The 22,445-nt window shown below is 39.9% G+C and overlaps 1 protein-coding gene across 1 annotated transcript in view; it reads left to right on the top strand.

Annotated features, from left to right (window-relative positions):
• lamc3 (laminin, gamma 3) overlaps positions 1-22,445 on the top strand; it is a 69,966-nt gene that overhangs the window by 22,440 nt on the left and 25,081 nt on the right. Inside the window, exons 4-11 of the mRNA XM_064307718.1 lie at positions 193-359; positions 2,025-2,213; positions 3,370-3,487; positions 4,656-4,754; positions 8,839-8,975; positions 9,307-9,426; positions 15,081-15,273; positions 20,401-20,510. Coding sequence (XP_064163788.1) covers positions 193-359; positions 2,025-2,213; positions 3,370-3,487; positions 4,656-4,754; positions 8,839-8,975; positions 9,307-9,426; positions 15,081-15,273; positions 20,401-20,510 — 1,133 coding nt within the window. The remainder of the gene's footprint in view (positions 1-192; positions 360-2,024; positions 2,214-3,369; positions 3,488-4,655; positions 4,755-8,838; positions 8,976-9,306; positions 9,427-15,080; positions 15,274-20,400; positions 20,511-22,445) is intronic.

The raw sequence follows: 22,445 nt of genomic DNA, 5'->3' as shown, positions 1-22,445 counted from the left end.
GAGAAATGTAATGTGATGTGACGGCTTCCTACGGTGGGAAAATACTTTCTCATTCGATGCTTCCTTTCCCCTTTCTGCCCATTTTCCTTGTGTGTGTCCATCCGTGTGTGTCTGTGTGTGCGCTCATGATGTGTGTGTGTGTGTGTGCGTGTCTGTGTTTGAGTACCGGTGTGTGTGTGTACAATGAATTAGGTGCAAATGCAACGGCCATGCAAGTGAGTGTGTGACTGGGGACGACGGGAAGCTGGTCTGTGCCTGCCAGCATCATACCGATGGAATAGACTGCCAAAAATGTCAGCCATTTTACCAGGACAGGCCATGGGCAAGAGCAACTGCTGATTCAGCCAATGAGTGCCGATGTAAGTGTGCCACTCTCTAAGGGCAAGGGCCGAAGAGAGCACTAACTTCGCAAAAGTAGAACAGTGACTAACTAAGGGGTTAGAGGCCAACGGAACCCCAGTTCAGGAGAAGCCAGTTCTCTGCCACCAAAGAATAATTTGGTGGCAGAGAACTAAAAAAAGGCTCTCATTTAATTTGCTTATGACTGGATTTGATTGAATGAATTCAACATGTGGTACACAAAATCCATATAATTTATGTATTTAGTTGTTAAATGCATAAATACTCTTTTTTTCTAACATACTGTTTATAATATGTGGGTAGATATGAGTGAGTACACTTGGGCATGTGTATCTGTGCCTGTCAGTATGCTTTGTAACACATTTTGAATTTTGGATGAGCAGAGGCATTGGGGCAATTTGAAATAAACCAGTGAATTTGGCTGACTGGTAAATACACAAAGCAGAGCACAGAGTTAATTGTTTATATGCTCAAATCTATTAAGCAACATGCTTTTTAATTACAGTAGCACTTTGAATAAAACAGATGGTTTCTTGAGCAGACTGCATATTTAAAAAAAGCGACAAATGTGAAACAAGCAAGCAATAAGTACACATAATCCCTGTATCCAACAAAAAATTACTTCAGCTTGCTACACCAATCTTTTGATTTACAATGCACTCATCTGAAAATTGTGCCATATGCCGCTCCTGTCAAACTATAAAGTAGGTAATTGACAAAGGGTGTCTCTTCCGTCAGTATCTGACGTTGAGACAAAGAAAAGGGCAATCATTTTCTGTCACAGACAAACTTGATTCCCTCTCCTATTTTATATGAGGAATTAAGTGTAATTGTGCGAACATCAATACACAACATTGTTTTTTCTCTGGTATTGTGTTTAAGCCGGGATATTTTTCTCTAGGCAGGGCATTCTGTTTCTTTCATTCTACAAAGGTTTCTTTACATTGAGCAATGAAACTGTAATCTTTGATCTGGTAGATTGCCAAAATATGTTTATCATTTACTCCAAATTTATCAATCTTCTGTACACATGTGACTAAAATTTCCTATTGAAATGACAGTAGAGAAAATGCCAAAACAATTCCCCACTCAAAGAAAAATAATTCTGCAGTTATTTCAAACTCAATACACAGTTGGAGTAATGATAAACTGGGTACGTTGTAAAAACAAGATGTGGGGAAAACATAAGCTGTTCTAAAATTGGCAAAGTAATAACCAAAAAGAAGATAGAGCAACCCTTATCTTGCAATGGTCAACACTTACCGGAGATTAAGTATTGCAAGGCTTCAGCTGACTTATTGCCAGAGGTCAAAACTCAGGTACAAAACAACACAAAACAAAACGGTTTATGTTGGTATTCAGGTACACACAACCAGTTTCAGACTCAAACATCTTCTTCATTGCTACTTGTGTTGAAAATAGGCTGAATCCCTGCACAATTTAATCCCCTGAAAAATGTTCTCCTTTACAAGATAAAGGTTGCTCTCATGTCAATTTTTAAAATAGTTATTTGGCAGAATCTTTCAACTGAGTTTCCTGAGCAGTTATGTTATACTGGACTCCAGATCAGATGTTATTACTTTAGGGAAATTGCCCATGGACTCAAATACATTTTAGGCTAAATTTTCAAATGCTAATCTCTCTTCATTTCGCTCTCTCTGCAGTGTGTAACTGCAGTGGCCAGACAGATGAGTGTGTGTTCGACTCAGAGCTATATCGCAGTACAGGCAGCGGGGGCCTCTGTGTGAACTGCCGGGACAACACAGATGGCCCACACTGTGAACGCTGCAAGGACAACTTCTATCGCATTTCCCAAGAGGATGGATGCCTACCCTGCAACTGCAGCATCCTGGGTGAGACCAGTTGCTCAGGATGACAGCTCTTCTGCACCACACGACCCAATCCTGTTGTTATACCTCTGACAGGCTGATGAAACGTGGTCATGCAAGGTGACAAAAGCAGTGTGGATTGCGTTATGTGGTACTTAAAACCCCTGTGATGTGCAATCACTGTTAATTACATTTCCAATAAAACCATGAAATTGACAAAGGTCACTTCTGTCCTCCAATGCAGCACTTCCTAGAGCTGTAGAGGCTACCTAGAGCTGCAGCCCCACCCTTTTGAATGGCAATATAATCCAGCAGCCATAAATTTTCAGCATATTATCGTGTCTTGACATATATACTGATTAATGTTCTCTCATGCTGCACATGAGCAGTCTGGATGAATAATGTTGATCAAAGGCCCAACCAGACAGTCCACAGCACTTCTAAGTCTGTACACCTCTGGCTGTCTTTATCTCTGCAAAATATGTTTAACTGTCAGGTGTTTTGCTCTCTTTTTATCAGTAGCAATAGTTGTACTAATAATCATTGTAGCAGTGATATAGTTGTTGTTTTATTTGTCGCAGTGACAGTAGTGGTAGATAGGTGACCATGCAGCATAATGGTTAAGAAACTAGGCTTGCAAGGTTGGGGGTTCGATTCACAGGAGGAGCCGTTGTATCCTTGAGCAAGGTACTTAACTTGAATCACTTCGGTAAATATCCAGCTGTATAAATGGATTGTTTGTTAAAATAAACATAAAATTAACCTGTATAAGTCACTCTATATAAGAGAATCTCCTAAATACCGTTATAATTTCTGTAATTGGGTTAGTTGTTGTCAGATAAATAATTGTAGCTATAATTAGGGTAAAAATAAATGTACTTTACAGTACTTGTAGCCTTTGAAGTAGTAATAGGTTCAGTTATTGTAGGCATAATACTGTTCATTGTCATCATTGTTGCAGTTGTAGTCATTGTGGCAGACATTGGTAGCTGTGCTCATTGTAGTGATAATTGTTGCAGATGTAGTACTGATAATTGTAGTAGTGGCAATCTTTTTTAGTAGTGAAGTTTGTAGGACTCATGGTGATAGTTGTCTTTTAAATGTCTTTGCAGTGTCCACTGACAAATGTCCCCCTCCCTCTAACCATTCTCTGCCCCCACCCCCTCCCTCCCCCAACCAGGGTCCTCAAGCCTGCAGTGTGGGAATGACGGAGTGTGTCACTGCAGACAGAGTGTAACCGGGGAGAAATGTGACAACTGTCAGGCCGGATTCCACTCACTGGGGCCCGCCGGCTGCAGGTGAGGTGACAGCACTTGCTGGAGGAGAGCACAGTTTTCTGCCTGTCTGCCCCCACACCAGGACGCAGGGCTCTGATTAACCAAGTTATTATCAGATCACGGACAAACCCATCAATCGACTTCATACAGAGAATGCTGTGATTATAAATAATTTGAGTTACACAGCGCAACACTATTAGGTTGCCCAGGCATAATGGAGCATTTGTACTGGTATCTTCCCCATGGCATGAATGGTGCTGTATTGCTCATGGTGATGGACCTCTGTGATTTATTAATGTGATCTCCATTACAGGTCTCAATGACCCAACCTCCTTTTTTAATGTAGTGGGAAGAAGTGTCAGTGTTGAACTGCATATGAATTACAACCCTTCCTTTGTTCAGCGTGTGCTGCTACACATGTCCCTGTAATCAGAAGGCTTGCCAGAGATTAGTTTGAGCAGAAAAAAATCAAGGCATTTTGTTTCTCCCAGGTGAGAGCGCAAACTATGAATATTCATGTCAGAACATACTGTCCCCTGCATGAATCGCATTATAAAGAAATACATTTTAAATGTGTACTCCTTATACTGAAACGCATGCATACACACTCACATATATGCACACCCATACCCACACCTACAGTATATACGTACACACACCCATACACACACTCCCAACCAGTTATAGTTGAGTATGAATTACTCAAGCCGGTGGAGCAGAACAACATAAAGGAGCTGTCGGATAATTGAATTATTCTTTATGGTGTTCTCGTTAAAACATTGATTCTGCATTACAGCTCTGTGGAAATACAGTCAATCAATGAAAGCGGTCAGATGTGTGTGTTTTGGTGTATGTGTGTGTGTGTGTGTGTGTGTGTTGGACAGAAAAAAAGAGAAAGAAAACAATTGGGGGCTCTGAGAATCCTCAGCGCATGGGATGTCTCCCTTGGCAAAAACTGAAATGCATCTCCAGCGAATCGCAGTTTGTTGCTTTGCGCGGGCGGGCCTTGTTTCCGCCATGCCCAGGTGGGTTCTGACACCCCCGTCTGACCTTCACGCGCACTTAGACTTTATAATCCGGAGGCAAGTGGTGCGGCGTCTATAGCCGTCCTCCCTGAATAGGTGGGGTGGGGAACTCGGGGCGGGGGTACTGCCCCCTGCTCACAGTGGCAGGTCATTGTCATCCCCAGGCCGTGTGAGTGTCATCCTTCCGGCAGTGTGAGTGTCTGCTCTCCTTTGGATGGACGGTGTCCCTGCAAGGAAAACGTCGAGGGACACACATGTGACAGGTGCTCCCTGCAGTTTCCTCTTTTGTCTTTTCTACACTGGTAGCGCTAGCCCCATATCCTCCTGAGACCCAGCAGAAAAAAGGTTAATAATACAAGTGTCTTGGATGATAGAAACATGTAGCAGAGAAAATATTTTCAAGAATATTATTTTATTTTATTGAATGCCCCATGTATTGCAGGTTTCAGCCAAATAGAATGTGTGGTTCCTGAGATTTATACCCAGAGAAGCCACAATTCTCAATTGTTTACACACATTTGGAGAAACCTTAATTTTTCTTCTCACAATATTTAACACTTCAACACCTCAAAAATCCCTTGCAAAATTAAACAGTTTTTCAAACCCGTTCTACCAGTTAGCGAAATTAAATAACTGCATAAATCACTTGCTGTCAGATTGTTCTCATATTACCAATAAACTGCATCGAGATGCACTGAATGAATAACCTTATTATATAAATGTATCTTGTCATTTTCTGGATTCACTTGAGGCTTGTCACTCTCGTATTTACTTGTAAAAATATATTTCAGCTTTGCTAACATTTAATTATTTTTCCATAAACATCATATCCATCATACAGTGCCATGAAACGGTATTTGCTCCCTTCCTGATTTCCTCTTTTATTGCATATTTGTCACACAGAGTGGTTTAGACAAAATGTAAAATTAGACAAAGGAAACCTGAGTAAACACAAAATACATTTTTAAAATTATTATTTAATGTATTTAATGGAAAAGTAATCAAACACCCATATCACTCATGTGAAAAAGTAATTGCCCCCTTAAACATAATAACGGGTTGCACCATTGTTAGGAGCAATAACTGCAACCAAATACTTCCTATTATTTTATATCAGTCTTTCACATCATTGTGGAGGAATTTTAGCCCACTCTTATTTTTGTTCTTCTTTAAATGCTGTAATTCAACCAATTGGTAGGTGTTCAAGCATGAACTGCTCGTTTCAGGTCCTGCCTGCCTGGGTTCAAGTCAGGAATTTGACAAGGCCACTCCAGAATTTTGTTTAATTTCATTCAGATGTGGGCTTGCTTTTGTATTGTGGATCATTGTCTTGCTGGATCATCCAATTACACGTCAGCTTCAGCTCACAGAGAGATGACCGGACATTCTCCTTAAGAGTTTTCTGGTAGGGAGCAGAATTCATGGTTCCTTCAATAATGGCAAGTCATCCAGGTTTCAAGGCAGCAAATCATCCCCACACCATTATACTACCACCACCATGTTTGACTGTTAGCAAGATGTTCTTCCTGTGAAACGCTGTGTGTGCTTTATGCCGGACATAATGGGACCCATGTCATCCAAAAAGTTTCACTTTTGACTTATCTGTCTGTAGAACATTATCCCAAAAGGCTTAGATTGTCCAGGAGCTTTTTGCAAAGCCAGTAGTTATTTAAATGTTCTTCTGGGATCTTTTATACTTTCCCGAATGAGTTGTCACTGCACCCTTGGATAATTTTGGCAGGCTGGCCACTCCTGGGAAGATTCACCACTGTTTCAAGTGTTCTCCATTTGGACATAAGGGCTCCCACTGTGGTTCGGACAAGTCCAAGAGCCTTAGAAATGGCTTTCCAGCCTTTCCAGAATGATATATTTCAACAGCTTTTTTTCTAATCTCTACTGGATTTTTTTTGGTGGTTGTATAGTGTGCTTGTTGAAGCTTTGAGGTGACTACTTCACTCTGATGGTGAGGTTAAATATGAGTGAGGTTTAGAGTCAACAGGGCTTGTTTTCAATTAAGCCTAGCTGCACTCAATCATCTGAATCTAATTATCAATTAATGGTGTTTGATAACTTTTTTTCATTAAATGACTTTCAATAGAATTTGTTATTTAAAACCGATTTGTTTTATTTAGTTTGTATTCAGTTTTTGTGTTTTTTTTTGTGTGTTTTCCTTTAATGTTACATTTTGTCTAAACATCTGAAACCATTCAGTGTGACAAATGCAATAATAGAGTAAATCAGGACGGGGCCAAAAAAAATTTCAAGGCACTGTGTACGGTAATCTACAGGTACAAGCATGATGTGCAATCAAGAGTGCAAAAGAAATTAAAGAAATTTAAATTTAAAGGTCCAGGGAACTGAAATCTGAGAATTATTTGCTGCTTGTCTTAAAACGTTTTTGCATTCACAAATGGCCAATAAATATTTTTAAATTATTCTTGAAAAAACAAAAACAAATATATAAAAGCCTGTGCCTACATTTAATATTTAAATGACGCTTTTGCCGCTTTTGTGCGAGTAAGGCAAGCTAAGTTGAACATACCTAAGCATTGCCCCTTCTATGGATGTGGAGAAAGCAATAGACTTTTTTCTTTTCACAAAAATAAAGGGACCTACAAGAAATGGGTTTTATTTCTGGAGCCCACGGGCATTGCAATATTACAATAATCCGTACAGTTGGTATTTGCAGTGCTTGAACCAGAACTTGTCGCAGAACAAGATGGATCGGGAAGTACGCCTGCCATTGGCTAGCGACATAATAAATAACTTTCAAGCTTAGACATGTGGAATCAAAGACTGTCTTTATTCAGGTCTAATGTCCAGAGTGAGACTGCTATAGAGTCTAATGTTAGTGTACAATAGCTCAATGTTACAATGCTGTTACCTATTGAACGATCTTCAGATTTAACTATACGATGGTAAAGATGTTGCCTTATTTTGTTTTGTAGTGTAAGGTAAATACTGCATGGAACAATCTGCTCTAACCAGGTCTAACCTAGCTAGTGATGAGGAATGCTTTACATATGATGTGTCAGAAAATTGTGGGGTACACTTCTGGGGGGTATAACCACAAATTGAATCCAGTTTCCTGGACCTTTAAAACATGGTTAATGTTTCAAGCAATTTAGATGTACAATGACAGAATCAATATTTTCATCAAAACAAGTTTGGCTATTTGCTCCCCCTGTAAATGAACTAGGTTTCAGTGTAGTGAACTGCAAAGGAAGGAGGGCAGCAGTGGACAGGATGGTTCCTGTCATAAGCACCCATTCCCCATGAAGCATGGAACTTTTGAAACAACCCTTTACTTGTCTGTGCTCTCTGAATGTGTCTCATTGCATCAACAAGACAATCCTAGACTATGGCTTATTTTATTATTTAAAATTTAAAATACATTTAGACTCTTAATCAAGGAAAGAAAAACATATTTTTGGTAAATACTGTAAACATAATAAACCTATGAGTTTGCAGTATTAAAGAAAAACTCCAGGCTAGAACACATTACCAACATTGTTAGTGAATGTATAGCAGTGACGTGCAATTAATTCCAGGGCTGGTTATCTGATATATGTAATATATTTTACTTCATAGCCATTCGCAAGTTAACCCTTCTTCTGGACCTGCTCCAGTGTGTTATTTTCCTACATTACTACTTAAGCCCCCCTTCATGAGAAGGAGCACCCCATACACAGCCAGCTAGATTAACATTGACATTAGCTAGCTAGCTAGTAGTTCTTGGCTAAAAGGCTAAAAACAAAGTTGGAGATCGTGGCCATGCTCACAATCCCCCTGATGCATTCTGGACAATTGAGGCTGCTAGCATTGCAAAAATCGTTATGTCCTCTTGATAAATGATTGATTTTCCTCAGTAGGAGTACTGCAGAACATTGATTAGCGGGGAAGCAAGGCAAAATCTTGTCTCTAAGGGGCTGAAACTAGGGAAAACAGATGCCCTGTTTTCAACTGGAATGTCCAGTTTTCAAATTATTTGTACATGTTCAGTTTTTGGCCCCGACCAAATAATATAATGTCCGGTCTATGTAAGTGATTTAAAAAACAGTAGTTAGTTTGTAATAAATTTGTGTCTCAAACAACTCCAGTCATAAATCCCCCCCCCTCCACTATCCTGGACTGCCATTGATTCTGATTTTTTTACATTACCAATTTGCAAATTCTGACCTGTTTTGGCCTGGACCTTTCCTTTTAAACAAATATTCATGTTTGTCCAAATACATTTCACTGGGACACAATATATAAAAATTCTGTTTTATATGTTTCATGGTTGACAGTGGTGTTAACAAGCAGCCTGTGGTCATTGGCACTATAACCTTTCTCTCAATGTTACAGGTGTAAGCCTGGCTCGTTTAACCTGGTGTCTGACAACCCTGTGGGCTGTGAGAGCTGCTTCTGCTTTGGCCACTCAGTGGCCTGCAAGTCCTCCTCCCACTACTCAGCAATCAGCATCACCTCTGACTTTGTGGAAGGTAATCAGTGAGGCAGGTAGTTCTGCTCTGGAGTAAAGATAATCAGGCTTCACGCTGAGACTCTCTTCCCTTCTGTCCATCCCACCCCCACCCTGGCACTGCCCTGGTTACTGCACGGCCCCATTTGTAAAGTGCTCTTTTCAGTTTATGGATGACTAGCTTGTGTCAAAAGGTCCCATCCTAATTTGTGCATTGCCCCATAGCTCAGACTATTCTCTTGAATCCTGATATATCCAGAGTAATATATAGCCTTAGTTGCTGTGAAACTCTGAAGATGATAAACGGTGGAGAGGAGAGAAGAATTGCCTTTATTTCTGTCCAATGTCCCTAGACCCAGATGGCTGGATAGGGGAGTTCTATAGTGAGCTGGAGTCTCCATTGATCTGGAAAGAGGGGGAGGTGTACCTGCTGCCCTACAGTGAGGATGACATTGGCTTCTATAATGCCCCAGGTGAGTTAAGCACAGGTGTGGTGATGGTGATACAAATATAGCTTGCAGTGCAGTTACGGTGATACAAATAAGTCTCCAACATCCCTTCCAATGATAAGAAAACAATTACACGTTCACTGACGTGGTACGAGTCTAATCCAGAACCTCTCCCCAGCCACTCTGGAAAATGTGCACTTTAATTTAAGGTGTTTTTTTTTTTTACAAGTGTAATATAACATCGCTTGAAACTGCTTGTTTACTGAAAGTCATGTTGTAACTCTGATACTAGCCATTATATTTCAGAAGTTTAATTTGTCTGGTGGTTGTAAAATATACAGATGGTTCCAGCCAATATGATATATTCCATTACAAACTGCGTATGAATATAAAATCATTCAATTTACATACATATTTAAACAGAAATGAGTTTAGGGTAGCAATCCCTTGAAAAGAGAAAAAAGATGCGAAGTTAGCTCAAAATATGTTTTGGTATGAACTGATCACTTTTTTCATCATCACTTGAGGTAAAAGATGACTAAGCCAGAGCCACTGGATCTTGGTTGATATTTGAAATATGAATGGTGAAAGGGGTCAAGAGATTCTATTGAGACTAGTAATATGCTGCTCAGACAAAGATGTAATATTCTGGAACAGCATGCCCCACATCTTGCAGCCGACATTAATTATGCTATTATATTTGTATCTGTTTTTAACTGAAATATCACCTCCCCAGAATTTATTACTGAAGGTCAGCTGGCTCTGCATCCTTTTGTAGAACAGCAACATTATTGTGTTATTCCCATTGCAATTGCTTTGTTGAAAAATGAAATACTTTGCTGGGCTTTGGTGTGGCATGTACTGATATGAGCATTTCACATTCCTACATTAGCAACTAAATTCTATCCAAATTCTGACCCAGGATTATATAGAACACAAAAAAATGTGTTAAATCTTAAAATACATTATTCAGCAAATATGATTCCTTGCCTAAGAATAGATTATATTTGTGGATTCTTGTTTTATTTTCCTCTATCTAATCTATATGAAGACTTGTGCTTAGAAAAGAAGCCTTCATTCTTTTTCAGTAAGCTGTTGTTCAGTTTGCTCAGCACTATGTAATTTATGTGTTTATCACCATAGTGTGTGCTATTGCCCCAGCCTGTTGCTCTTGTTTCCTCTGCAAATTACAAAACCCTGGGGAGTAATTAGACCCCCTTCCCACTAAAACATATTTCAGACTAATTTTATTCTCATATTAGCACTGAAGGACAGGCCACTTGTTTGGCAGCCATCTGAAATGTCATCACACAAAGATAAAGTCCCGCACATAACACCGCAAGGTACAACCTTGAAAATGCAAACAGAAGAAAGAATCGTTTGGTGTAGGTTGAAGAGAGGAGAGGACAAAAAGATCTGGGCTTCCACTCGGGCATAAATTCCAAAGCCAAAGAATACTCAGGGGTCAAAGTAGATGAGAGGAATGGTACACCGGGACAGGCAACTGACAGCCGCAGAAATATCTTTGCAAAAGCCAAATTTGGAATTTTGATCACCAGACCCATGAAATTTCCTGTTTTTTCAAGGAATTGTGAGAAAAGGCAGAATGAAGAGCTACTGTGAACCCGGGGAAGTATTAGGGGTTTTCCTGCGTATATTGGTTTTTTGAAACTCAATCAATCATTTGTGTCAGTTGGCCACTAACCACTGACTAGTGCTCATCTCTCAGTGTGCCTTATTGTGTCCTCTTATCACACTGTCCCAGCTCTTGTTTGTTGTTTGTTACATCGTAAATTGCTGAGATCTATACGTCCAGTACTGTGCTTAATGATCTCATTTTCTCTTCTATCTCCTCTTTTGCGTGTGCGCAGCCACTTCAAAGATTAGACTGCAGCAGTTTTCTTATTTCTCTATTTTTCACTGTAATCCGCTGTCATTTTTCACAATAAGGAATAATTCTGACTGACAATGCCACGAAGAACAATGCAGGAAAAGCAATTTTAGTTATTCTTGTTAAACCATTTTTCATCTATTCTCATTTCTTCCCAGTAACACTTTCTATTTAAAAAGGAATTAGATCTGTTGGCATCTTCATGAAATGAAACAGAAGTAAGACGCAGAATGCAGGCATGTTTTCTATTATCCTGGGAATATCAGCCGACAATACAGCAACTTCAGAATACCCATGCCTATAATTGGTGGGAGTTCAACCTTGTTTACTCATAGTTCAATGCAGAAACTTCAGGTGGGCCTGACTTGTATTAGAACCAGCACATTTCTGCTTCCATGTTGATTGTGTCCTGATACATGAGGAGAGGATGGGCGTGCAAAGAAGAGCGTTACACTCTGCAAGCATCTGTCAGCCAACGATGAGATTGCTGCAGTTGGCATGGAGATAGCGACGGCTGTGATTCTGGGAATGAGGAGTTATTGAAAGAAGCATAGAGAAGAGGGGGGAAGGAATACCTTTTCAGATAAAAAAAAACAACACACAAAAGAGAAAGGATTGTGCCTTCCTTCTGAAATGCCAGAATCCTTGCAAGAGCAGTGCTGGAAACTGTAAAAGAAAAACCTTGTGATTGAGCAGTAAGCCTGCTTTTATGTTTTAGCAGAGGGCATTCAGGAGACAAATCATGCAAAAATATTCACAGCTGCATTTGGAACATTGCATTCTTCAAAGGAAGTGTAAGCAGAAGAAGCCAGCTTCAAGGCCAGGAACCTGGAGGGAAAGGTGGCATCAAGGGCAGCAGTGCCTTCAAAAGCCTCTAAGGGTGACCATAGCAAATTTAGCAAGTCCAAAATATAGAGTTGATTATATATTACTGAGGTGGAACATACTGACAAGCATGTCTGATACCACGTCATCACCAAAGTTCTGAAACTGCATTAACGACAGTCTGTCTGGGGATATAAACTGTCTCCATGGAGCCCCCATGCACATATGGCCAGGCAAACTCAAGGCCAGCCACAAACACCACAGCCTACAGTAGGCCTGCACATAATGCATAAATGGACACTCCGTTTCACCAATAAAACGTAGCCAGTCACAGCACACAGAAGGATGAGCGGGCGACAACAATGGCTGAAACAACGGCGGGTGATTCGTAGGAGGCAGAACACCCCTGGCCTCACGTTCAAACTATGTTTTACTTACAGACTACCAAAAACAGTAGTTACATTATGCGCTGCCTTCTTTGTCTGCCTAGAAATGTGGGCATTTCATCCTACAAGAACTCAACTTCGAACTTGAGAAAATATGTGGCGGTAAGTTGTAGGTTAGTTTTGGCTGTGGATAGCTAACTATTTGACTGAGTGGTCATTTATTGTCTTGGACAATCCGTTTGTGAAATATACGCGCATTTGTGATGCCTCGTTACCTTCCAAAATAGCTGTGCCTAATACCACACGCCTTGTTTACGGCGTTGTCGCCCTTTTTAGTACAGTCTGGCTTGATTGACAATTCATTTATTCAGTAGGTGAGAGTATAAGCTTTCTAATGATGTATAACATGTCTAATTTTGCTTTTGGAATAGCGTTTTTTAGGTCAGCGTAACCTAAATTTTTCTTATCATCGCATTCACTTATGCATTCACTCACGAAACGTGGTCAACTATTATTCGTAATTTCTTGGGAAATACTATTATGATTGAGGACTTCTGGGCATAGCTAAGCCGCATGTTTGCTGATAGACCTAGCTGACATCGTTTTCTGGAGCAAAACAGAAGCGGATTGAACTGTATTGTTGATTTACTGTCTCTGTCTCCATCTACTGAACACGGATAAGATTTCATCATTGCTATGTAAGTAGGCTATTATTGTTAAAAATACTTTGGTTATATACGTTATTTTTGAAATTGAGTGTGTTTAAATAGGTTACTGGTATTAATGTGGATATTTCACACTGTAATGTAAGCGTTAGTTAGTAGTGTAATAGTTTTTGTGAAGCATGCAACAGTCAGGACGTGAGCGCTGGAACATTGCATAACATTGCATAGCATACATAAAGTTTGTTTACGCTAAACCGGAAGTTCTGCACATATTCCGCGCAAGGCATCATGGGACTTTGGAATATTGTGGATAAGTGCATCATAAGGTACAATAATGGTGCGACAAAGCATTATGTTTTCCACATATAAAGTTTCTGTTTGAATTTGAGCAGGCTCCTCTTTGTTGTGATGATGAGTCTATTTTAATGGATAAATCCCCTGTAGCCTCATTGATATTTTCTCTGTCAACGGAGGGTTCACCCCAACAAACTGATGAGGTATACAGACTTAATAGAGTACAACAGAAAGCGAAAATCCTCCTCTTCTGACGAACCTCCTGTGTATTGTTTTATTTAAAGGGATATGATTTAGGCCATATTTGATTTTGCACATGGCTATTTTATATTTTGTTTATTTCTATTGGACAAGCATTTACAATTTTATATTTTGGACATTTGGATTTTTATGTTCATCTTGCTCTGCTTATTTCAACATTAAATCAGATTATATGAAGTAACTCAGTACTTGAGTAGTCTTTTCACAAGATACTTTCTTACTCTTACTCAAGTAATTATTTGGATGACTACTTTTACTTCTACTTGAGTCATTATTATTTTAAAGTAACAATACGTTTACTTGAGTACAGTTTTTGGCTACTCTACCCACCTCTGGTTAATGACCACAGCTCTGCCATGCTGTTCTATATTACCATGTTCTAAATTCAGGTTGCCTGTGGAAGTTGACTGATTAAATGTGAATTTTTATTATTAATCAAAATAAGCTGATACAACTGATATGAGGAAAATATTAATCAGATTCATCTATATTCATCACAAGTTCTGGTCCAATAAATATTGCTGTATTGTGACTCCATGACTTGAAAATTTCCGAAGGTTAAGGTATCCTCCTGAGTGATGCCAGACAGAGGTATAAAATAATTGCAATAAGCACTGTGGACTTTCTGCTTAGGAATAAGAAGCATTTTTCCCCCATTTACTTGAAATCAAGAAAAACAATCAAGCTAATTATACATTTGCTAGGTCTGGTCACAGTGTGTGTGACACCCAGCAGTTTGAGTGAGTCATAAGGGGCTTGAGAACAGCACATCACAGTATGGAGTGAACTCATTTTCAGGAAATATTCCGCTTTCACAGTGGGGTTGCACTAACACTGGGAATTCTAATGATCAAAGCGCAGCCATGCTACAGACCAGCAAATGGCACGGGATTGAATTGCTATTTTCTCTTATCTTCGCAGAATTCAATGTACAACCCTCACAGGATAGGGAACTGTAAACGTTTCTTTTGGAAAAGTACAAAAAGACAAAAAGATGCCCGAATCCCCAGCTTGGTGTTGGAGACATACACCACTGGGGAGAACGTTCTCCAGTGGGACTGTTGGGAGAAGGAGAGCATCTGACATGTTCCAGCAGTGCACATGTGCAGTGGTGGTTTAAAATGGAATTCCTCCAGCTAAACTGCCCTGGGAGATTAGCGAGATGGGAAGTTTAGGAGTATGATGCCTTGGGATTTGAAAGCTCCCCCGTTGTTATGCTACACATATTCATTTGATGTGCTGTTTGGCAGCTTGCTGAAATGAAGTGGTCAAGACAAAGCGTCACTCTTCCCCTAGAGGAAGACTGAAAATCCAGACTGAACTAATTACTTCTCGTGCCCTTCCGTTTCCTTACAGAGAAGTTTTTGGGGAACCAGCTGCTCAGCTATGGCCAGCTGCTTGCAATCACCTTTGTGGCAGAGAGCCCAGAGCTCCTTCCACAGCAACTGACTGTGGTCCTTCAGGGATCTGATGTCTCTGTCTCTGCCGACCTTTCACCTGAGCCCAGCCTTCACTCTGTTCAAGCTCCCCAGCACACCTTCTCTCTCAGGTGAGCACCCAGCACAGCAGGCGAGCTGCAACCTCAGCTGAACACATCTTCTAAGTATTCTCTTCACTATTGGTCCCCATTATGAGGTTACATTACATTATCATTTTAATGAACCTAAAATTTGCAATTGAGAAAACCTAAAAATTGTAGGTGTAACAAATTGAAATCATTTTTTTTATTTAACCAATCAAGCCTTTTTTTCAGTGTATGTATCTTATATGGCTTTGGAAAGCATACCAGAGTGCACAGACTGTTATTTTAGTACTGTATTTTAAAAATTATATTTTCTAAAATTATCATAACCAAATAGTACCTGAGCAAGGATTTGCATAGCCTATTGTGTAAAGTAAAAGGAGGGAGATAAAATGAATACCTTTGATCAGAACCATCTCTTTACTGTCTGTGAAAATCAGTGAAACTATTTTAAGCTGCCTACAGTATGTTCAATAGAAAATTGCATAACCAAAAAAGTTCACCACCCACTAAAGATGTATGGCATCTTGTGTGCATGGTATATTCACACACAGCTTTGATAGCAGCCTACTTTGAAGTAGCATTTTGTATTTACTTCAGTAGTGCTATTTTATACTGTACATCCCATAATAAATTAAATCAAGATTCTCACCTCTGTGATGCAGATGATTTGGCTGCCAGTTGAATTTTTAAGGGTTTGAGAGCAGCTATGACTTCATATGGGAATACTGGTCAGTTCAAACTATAGTTACACCTTCTTATGTACGAAAGAATAACAATCCTCCAAGATTGATGCTCAGTAGAAGCTTCATTGTGGAAACTCTTTCTGCTCTGTACTATAGTATGTCATTACTGGTGACAGAGAATCAGTAACGAGCCCTTCACCCTTTTGAGAAGAGCACTTGCATTCTGCTCCAAACCTGCTGTTCCTGCTGAGAGGACTGTTATCAAATCCGCACTCTAGGGAGAAGAGCTTTGTGGACATCATTAGAAATCTGCAGATCATGTCTGAGCCATAGAGGAAAAAACATTTATTTCTATTTTAAGAATTTAGACCAGAGGAGGATTATGGCATCTGTCCAAACTTAAACCCCTTGCAGTTCCAGTGTTTGTGTGTGTGTATGTGTGTGTGTGTGTGTGTGTGTGTGTGTGTATCCTAGCATTCTAGCCCACCCATTTATCTGGGCTGAACACCCAAATGTGAAGCCCACCTATTCTGGCCCATCTAGCTCTATGCTGGCTCAACCATGTCTTTGTGACTGTCTTCAACATGAAACACAGCTCAGTCCTCACTTTTATTGACATAAATCAAAACTAGGCACATTACCATGTGTTCCACATCCCTGTCAGAAACTTGTTAGAAATATAAATAAACATGAAAACACATCAGCACTTTGTACCTTCTACATGGCTGCTGAGTGACAGAATTTCTAATTAATGTTAGTCAGAGTGAATATATTAACCTGAATAAGTGGAGCTCATGTTGTCACCAGATGCTGGGTACATTTTAGGAAGAAAAAGGAAAAGTCTCTATGTGATATTACCCAGGAGATTCTCAGCTTCTGCATTTTCAGATCCCCATCCGATAGCCCATCAAAACTTGGGGTAGGAGCAGGGGAAGGCAGATGTGTTCACGAGATTTAACATGTTTACAGTACAGTTCTGTTGACATAAGAGGGTCAAATCTGTATATTTCTTCACAAAACTTCCTTTGCAACATGAAGTATTATTATTTTTTTAAATCTAATTTTGCTATTAAAAGTTTTTTTTTTAATATACACAAAATAGAATATAATAAATAATTGCAGCAGAGATTAAGTAAATGAGTAGTACCATGCTTTTCCCTCTTATTGTGATCATAAATGTTACTGACAAGTGTTGTGCATAGTGTAGGTGTAGTGGAAGTAAGCTGTCTTTGCAATGCATTCCATTTCAATTTAATTTCCTTTAAATAATTGTTTTTTGTTTATTATTTGACAATGGGCAGCTTCATCAATTCAGGGTATTGGCTGGTTACGCCTTTGTAGAGCTTTGTATGTAATGCACGGACTTTAACGCTCAGCAGGAATAAGCAAGTCAGAGGAAGGTGAGCCACGCTTGTGTGTAGGAGACACCTGTGGTGAATGCCTTGTAATGACCTTGTTCGCGTTATTTAAATCCGTCTATGTTTACCTGAACCTAAGGGTTATACATTCATTACAGCCTTTAAGTCGAACGCGTGCAGCTCACTTTGATCTATTGCTATGTTGGCATACTATTGATGATGCGGCATTGTAGAATGTATTAAACTTAATTGTATAACTGTCACAGCAACGTAATGAGCATGCCAATAACTGCCAAAAGGAGATATATGTGTAGCATAAATGTAGACATATTTTGCATAGTCGTTTTTCCTCTTATATTTTGTCCAAGATGTAATAGAAATTTGGCTATAAGGCACATTACTTCAGGAAAGGTAACTTTCGCCCTATAAATGTAGTATTTCGGTTTGTCCACATCCAGACTCTGATATCCTTTAGGCCCAATTTTTTCCTTAACTTGCTTAGCAGAACCTCCTCCTTATCTTGAGTCTGCATCTGTGTCCTTACATGTCTCTTCTATGTCTTAATGATGTATTACCTACACGTGGGAATTATGATCATCCAACATCTGGCAGGAAAAAATAAATTCTCCATAGGGTTCATGAAGAGAGGAAATCCCATAGCAAGGCATACATTGGCATGCACAGCAGCACACAGCAGTGGAAGCTGGCATTGTCCTTAACAATGACAAAGTTTTCTAAGTTCTGGGACTTCCAGCTCTATCTGTGGCAAGATAAAACGTTCAAATATTTAATTCATATATTGAATCAAGAAGCAATCCCAGGAGTGCTTTGTTATATGGGCCAGTGTGGGTTTGTGAGAGATTACCCCATTATGAGAAATGGCAGTGTACATTGTTATATTTCTCTCACAGTGCCTGGGGACTGTAACTGCCATGATGACCAGTGATATTTCTCCCATGTATTATCTTTTTGGATAAACGCTGTAACAACTGTAGATCTGCTTTGATTAGGCTGTCCCCACTGCCCAGGTTTGCTCATTGTCAATCCCTGGTCCATCACCTTATCACGTTGTACATACAAAAATTCTGTGCTTATCTTTCTCTACATCTTCCTCCTTTAGAGTCTGATCCCCTGGAATTTGCTGTATTTCCAATAAAGCAGTGCTCACCTATGCTATTTTTATTCATGATAATAATGCTATGAAGGAAAATATAAAATACTTTGCAACTTTCAGATGCACTGATCAAAGAATTTTATGTGTATTTTTGTTTAAAAAAACGTTTTTCCAAGAGAATCCCGCAGTTTTAACCAGTAATACCCTTGTTTAACGTCTAGCACTCTGAATACCAAACCCAAGTGCATTGACAGCTTAAACACCTCACTTATCCAACATGTAACTATGTTTATTTGATTTGATTTGGTGATTACTATCAAAGATATCAATTATCAGTTGAATTTCTGAATTTGTTGAGGGACAGAGCCACCTGTTTGATCAACCTTTATCAAAATGTACAACTCATAACCAGATAAAAAAAATTGAAATGTATTAAGTTACGACAAATATTCACGTCTAGATGAGCTTCAACTCTCAATAAAAATAAAAAAAACATGTTACAGACATTGATAGGTTACAGTCACACAAGAAATGAAGGAAAAAGATACCAAACCACAGCATGTTTGTCCCAAAGTAATCCTAAGGATGTGCCAAGACCGAAACTCAAAAACAAAAAGACAGCAGAATATTCCAAAAAGACCAGAGATGAAATGTAGAAGGCCAGACCTAGATGCAGGCCTCATATGCTCATTTCCAACTAACTGTTAAAAAAGACAAATATTTTATCTACTGAAAGAGAGGGGGGCAGGGCACGCCCTTTCCTCCTGGCCTGTGCATATGTAATTAATAATCAGGGAGAATTCAGTAAGTACTGATTTCTTCCATATTATTTGTTTTTGGTTCAGGTCAATCTACAATACAACACTTATTTTTAATGTTATCAATAAATGTAACTTCTCTCCTAGTGGGCACTATGGTGACATTAAATATTAAGGGTTTTCTGATATTTTTGTAAGAGACAGCTTTGTCTATTTTTGGAATGTCTGTGAGCTACTATGTAGAGACACTACATCAGGCAATAATTAAACCAAATTACAAAGTCAGCAGCAACAACTTCCACTTTATACTGGTATGCTCTGACCATGTTGGCTGAGTGCTTTGAAGCTTCCAAGGGCAGATAACAGACCAAATGGTGAATTAGATGTCTGACAGTCTGATCTTTGTGATGTAGTTTCAGTCCCAGTATGTAAACAATTCAGAGAAACTACAGTTTGAGTTGACGAGTGCAGAGATAGCCCTGCACCATGATTTGTAGTTGTGAATGTGGTCTCCAGTGAGCAGAAATGTGTACTTGCAAACTGCCAGCAGACATGGCAAGAGGGGTATAATTATGCATGCAGGGTAGTTGTGGTTATCACATCAGCAGCAAGTGTGCATGTATGTGTGTGTCTGTATGTATGTTTGTTGTATAGGCAGATTTTAGATCTTCTTGCTTGATCTTTTCCTACATATATTCTTCCGGCTACACTTACAGTGCTAAAGAAAGTGTTTAATGAAATCCATTTCCTTTCACTTTGGTCTGATTAAAAGTGTGTTGTCATTGTAAAGAGGTCACATAGTTAATGCTTTGCTCAGATTCAAAGAATCACTGCTTATTACTAAAGAACCCTTTCAATTACATGGTTCAACATGTTAAAATAGATTTGTTAATGTGTTCCTTACTTATAAGAAAGGCATTAATGATACTTAATATAACACATACCGCTCCAATCCTGCAGTCTTGGTGGCTGTCCTGAAAAAGAGGGTTGGAGCATTCACACACACACACGCACGCACGCACGCACGCTCGCTCTCACACACACACACGCTCGCTCACACACACACACACACACTCACAAAATCTCTCACAGATTGTTAATGTAGATATGTTTGTTTCTGTCCTCTGGGAAGGTTTCTGTTGGCAAACCAGTCTTTGCAGTCTGCCAGTCCCTGCCTCCCTACTATATTCAGATATAAAAGTGCTATGTTTGGTCTGTTTCTTCTTCTGTGCTCTCAGGCTGAATGACAGGGGAGGGGGACTGAGGCCCTCTTTGTCTGCACTGGAGTTCCGGCAACTTCTCTTCAATCTCACTGCTCTAAAAATCAGCAATGCTGGGGGACACAACTGTGAGTGCCAGGGAGCAAACAACTCATCGTCTGCCCATCATTCTGCCTTTCTGTTTGTTGAAATTTGTCTACGTTCGTCAGCCTGTCTGCACTCTCGGCACTCATATCATCCACCTATCATCCCCTGTGTGCATGCAGTGTATGTCCCTATAGATCCCCACCAGTCTCTGTCTAACCATTAATCTCTCTAAAACTCTTGATCTATCAATTTCTGTCAGTCTGTTATGTCTATCATCTATCAAAATATCTGTGACTCACTATTTATTCGTATGGTGCATCATTCATCATATCACCCTTTACCTTTTTCTTTGCGCCTATGTGTTTCTTAACGTCAGAAACCAAGGCTGTAATATCTCGCTGCACAGACAGTGGAATGAATCCGTTCACCTGTCACTGGAAGGGAAGATTAAAGAGGAGGTTTTTCAGCAGGTAACCCTCGGGGCGTTCTGTATTGGCAGCTGGTAATTTCAGACAGTCTTTGGGAATCCACTGCCAATGACATCTGCTTTTTCCACTCTGGCATTACTGGGATGAGAACACTTTATTAAGGTTGGTTCAATATAAGGGGAAGGACATTTTCACATGAAAGCTGTCTCTCATTTGTGCTTTTCTGAGATACTGGTGAAGAGGACTAGTCAGCTGACCTCATATGGCCTCTCACTCAGTAATTGGTTGTTGGAATTACAGAAGTCTGAAGCAGAGATCCAGGGCGTGTGTGGCACAGAAAGAACAGGACTTTGTCAAGAACTGTCTGATCAGGAAAGGCTGTCAAGTGGCACATCTAGCTGACGTACACGTTCAGTGACACACCCCAACACCTGATATTAAAGCCCTGCAAGGCTCCACATAACTGACTATAGTGTTGCACAAGGGACAGGGTGTTAGTTGGCAGGGTAGCCCCTGTCTCAATCCACAAGAGTGACTGCTTTGATTCATCCCACATCTATCTGCCAACCTCACATATTTCTTAAGCGTGTTTCAACGATGAGTGCCTACAAATATGACCAGGCATTCCAAATTGGGTGAAAGATAAGAAAAATAGGAAGATAAAAGATAAAAAATAAAGTCAGACATTTCATCAGTGAATAAATACTTTTGAGCATGTGCAATTCAGGGAACCTCAAGCTCCACCAGTCAAGGTCATTTATTTGCTGCAGCAGTGCATAGACAGGAGATCATTCATATCTGATGGCTGCCATGCACCATCAAAAGAAGCGAGCAATGGATTAAAGAATGCTGATAGTGGCACAGCGGGGAAAAATTCAACCTTTTCTTTACTTTGAAATACAAGGGGGACAAGCATTGAGCAGCACTTTAAACAATCTTTGGGAAATGTCTGTGTAATAAGTAGCTTATCAACAATGGCTGCATGTCTCACTTGAAAAGAAAGTGCCTCCTCCCTCCACAAAAAAATAAAATAAAATGGATGGGCATTACATTTATCAGAATGTAACATTTTCACAAGAGATGTTACTTCAGGTAATCCATATCGCAGTCAAATGCTGAAATTCCAGGCTACTGGTAGCAATTAAAAATGCATGTCAGCCACCATGCTCTCATTGAGTCCAATATCTCCTGATCTGGCTGCAAGCAGGAAAGGGTATTGAAGGATCCAAGCATATTGCGGCCCTCCTGCCCCATTCCTGGTGCCTCCCCCAACCCGTGTTGGAATGGCCCAGCACCACAGCAATGACCTTCTGCTGTGTTGACGGGTTGCCGGAGACCTTCGGCGCAGGTACGAGGATGCGGCATGTTTTGATCATTATTCATGTGCTGTGGAGATCCCCGGGCACATTAGCTGTAATCCCTCCGCCTCTTTCTTTCCCCCTCCTTCGGTTTATTGATTTATTTATTCATTTTATTAAAGATGCTCTGAGCGGGCGGGGTAGAGCCTGAGGGCAGGGGAGCGAGACACCGGTTGGTAGCGCTAACCGT

The sequence above is a fragment of the Anguilla rostrata genome, chromosome 14 (assembly GCF_018555375.3).
Source record: "Anguilla rostrata isolate EN2019 chromosome 14, ASM1855537v3, whole genome shotgun sequence".
In the NCBI taxonomy this organism is placed as follows: domain Eukaryota; kingdom Metazoa; phylum Chordata; class Actinopteri; order Anguilliformes; family Anguillidae; genus Anguilla; species Anguilla rostrata.
This window is presented reverse-complemented; position numbering and strand designations above follow the sequence as displayed.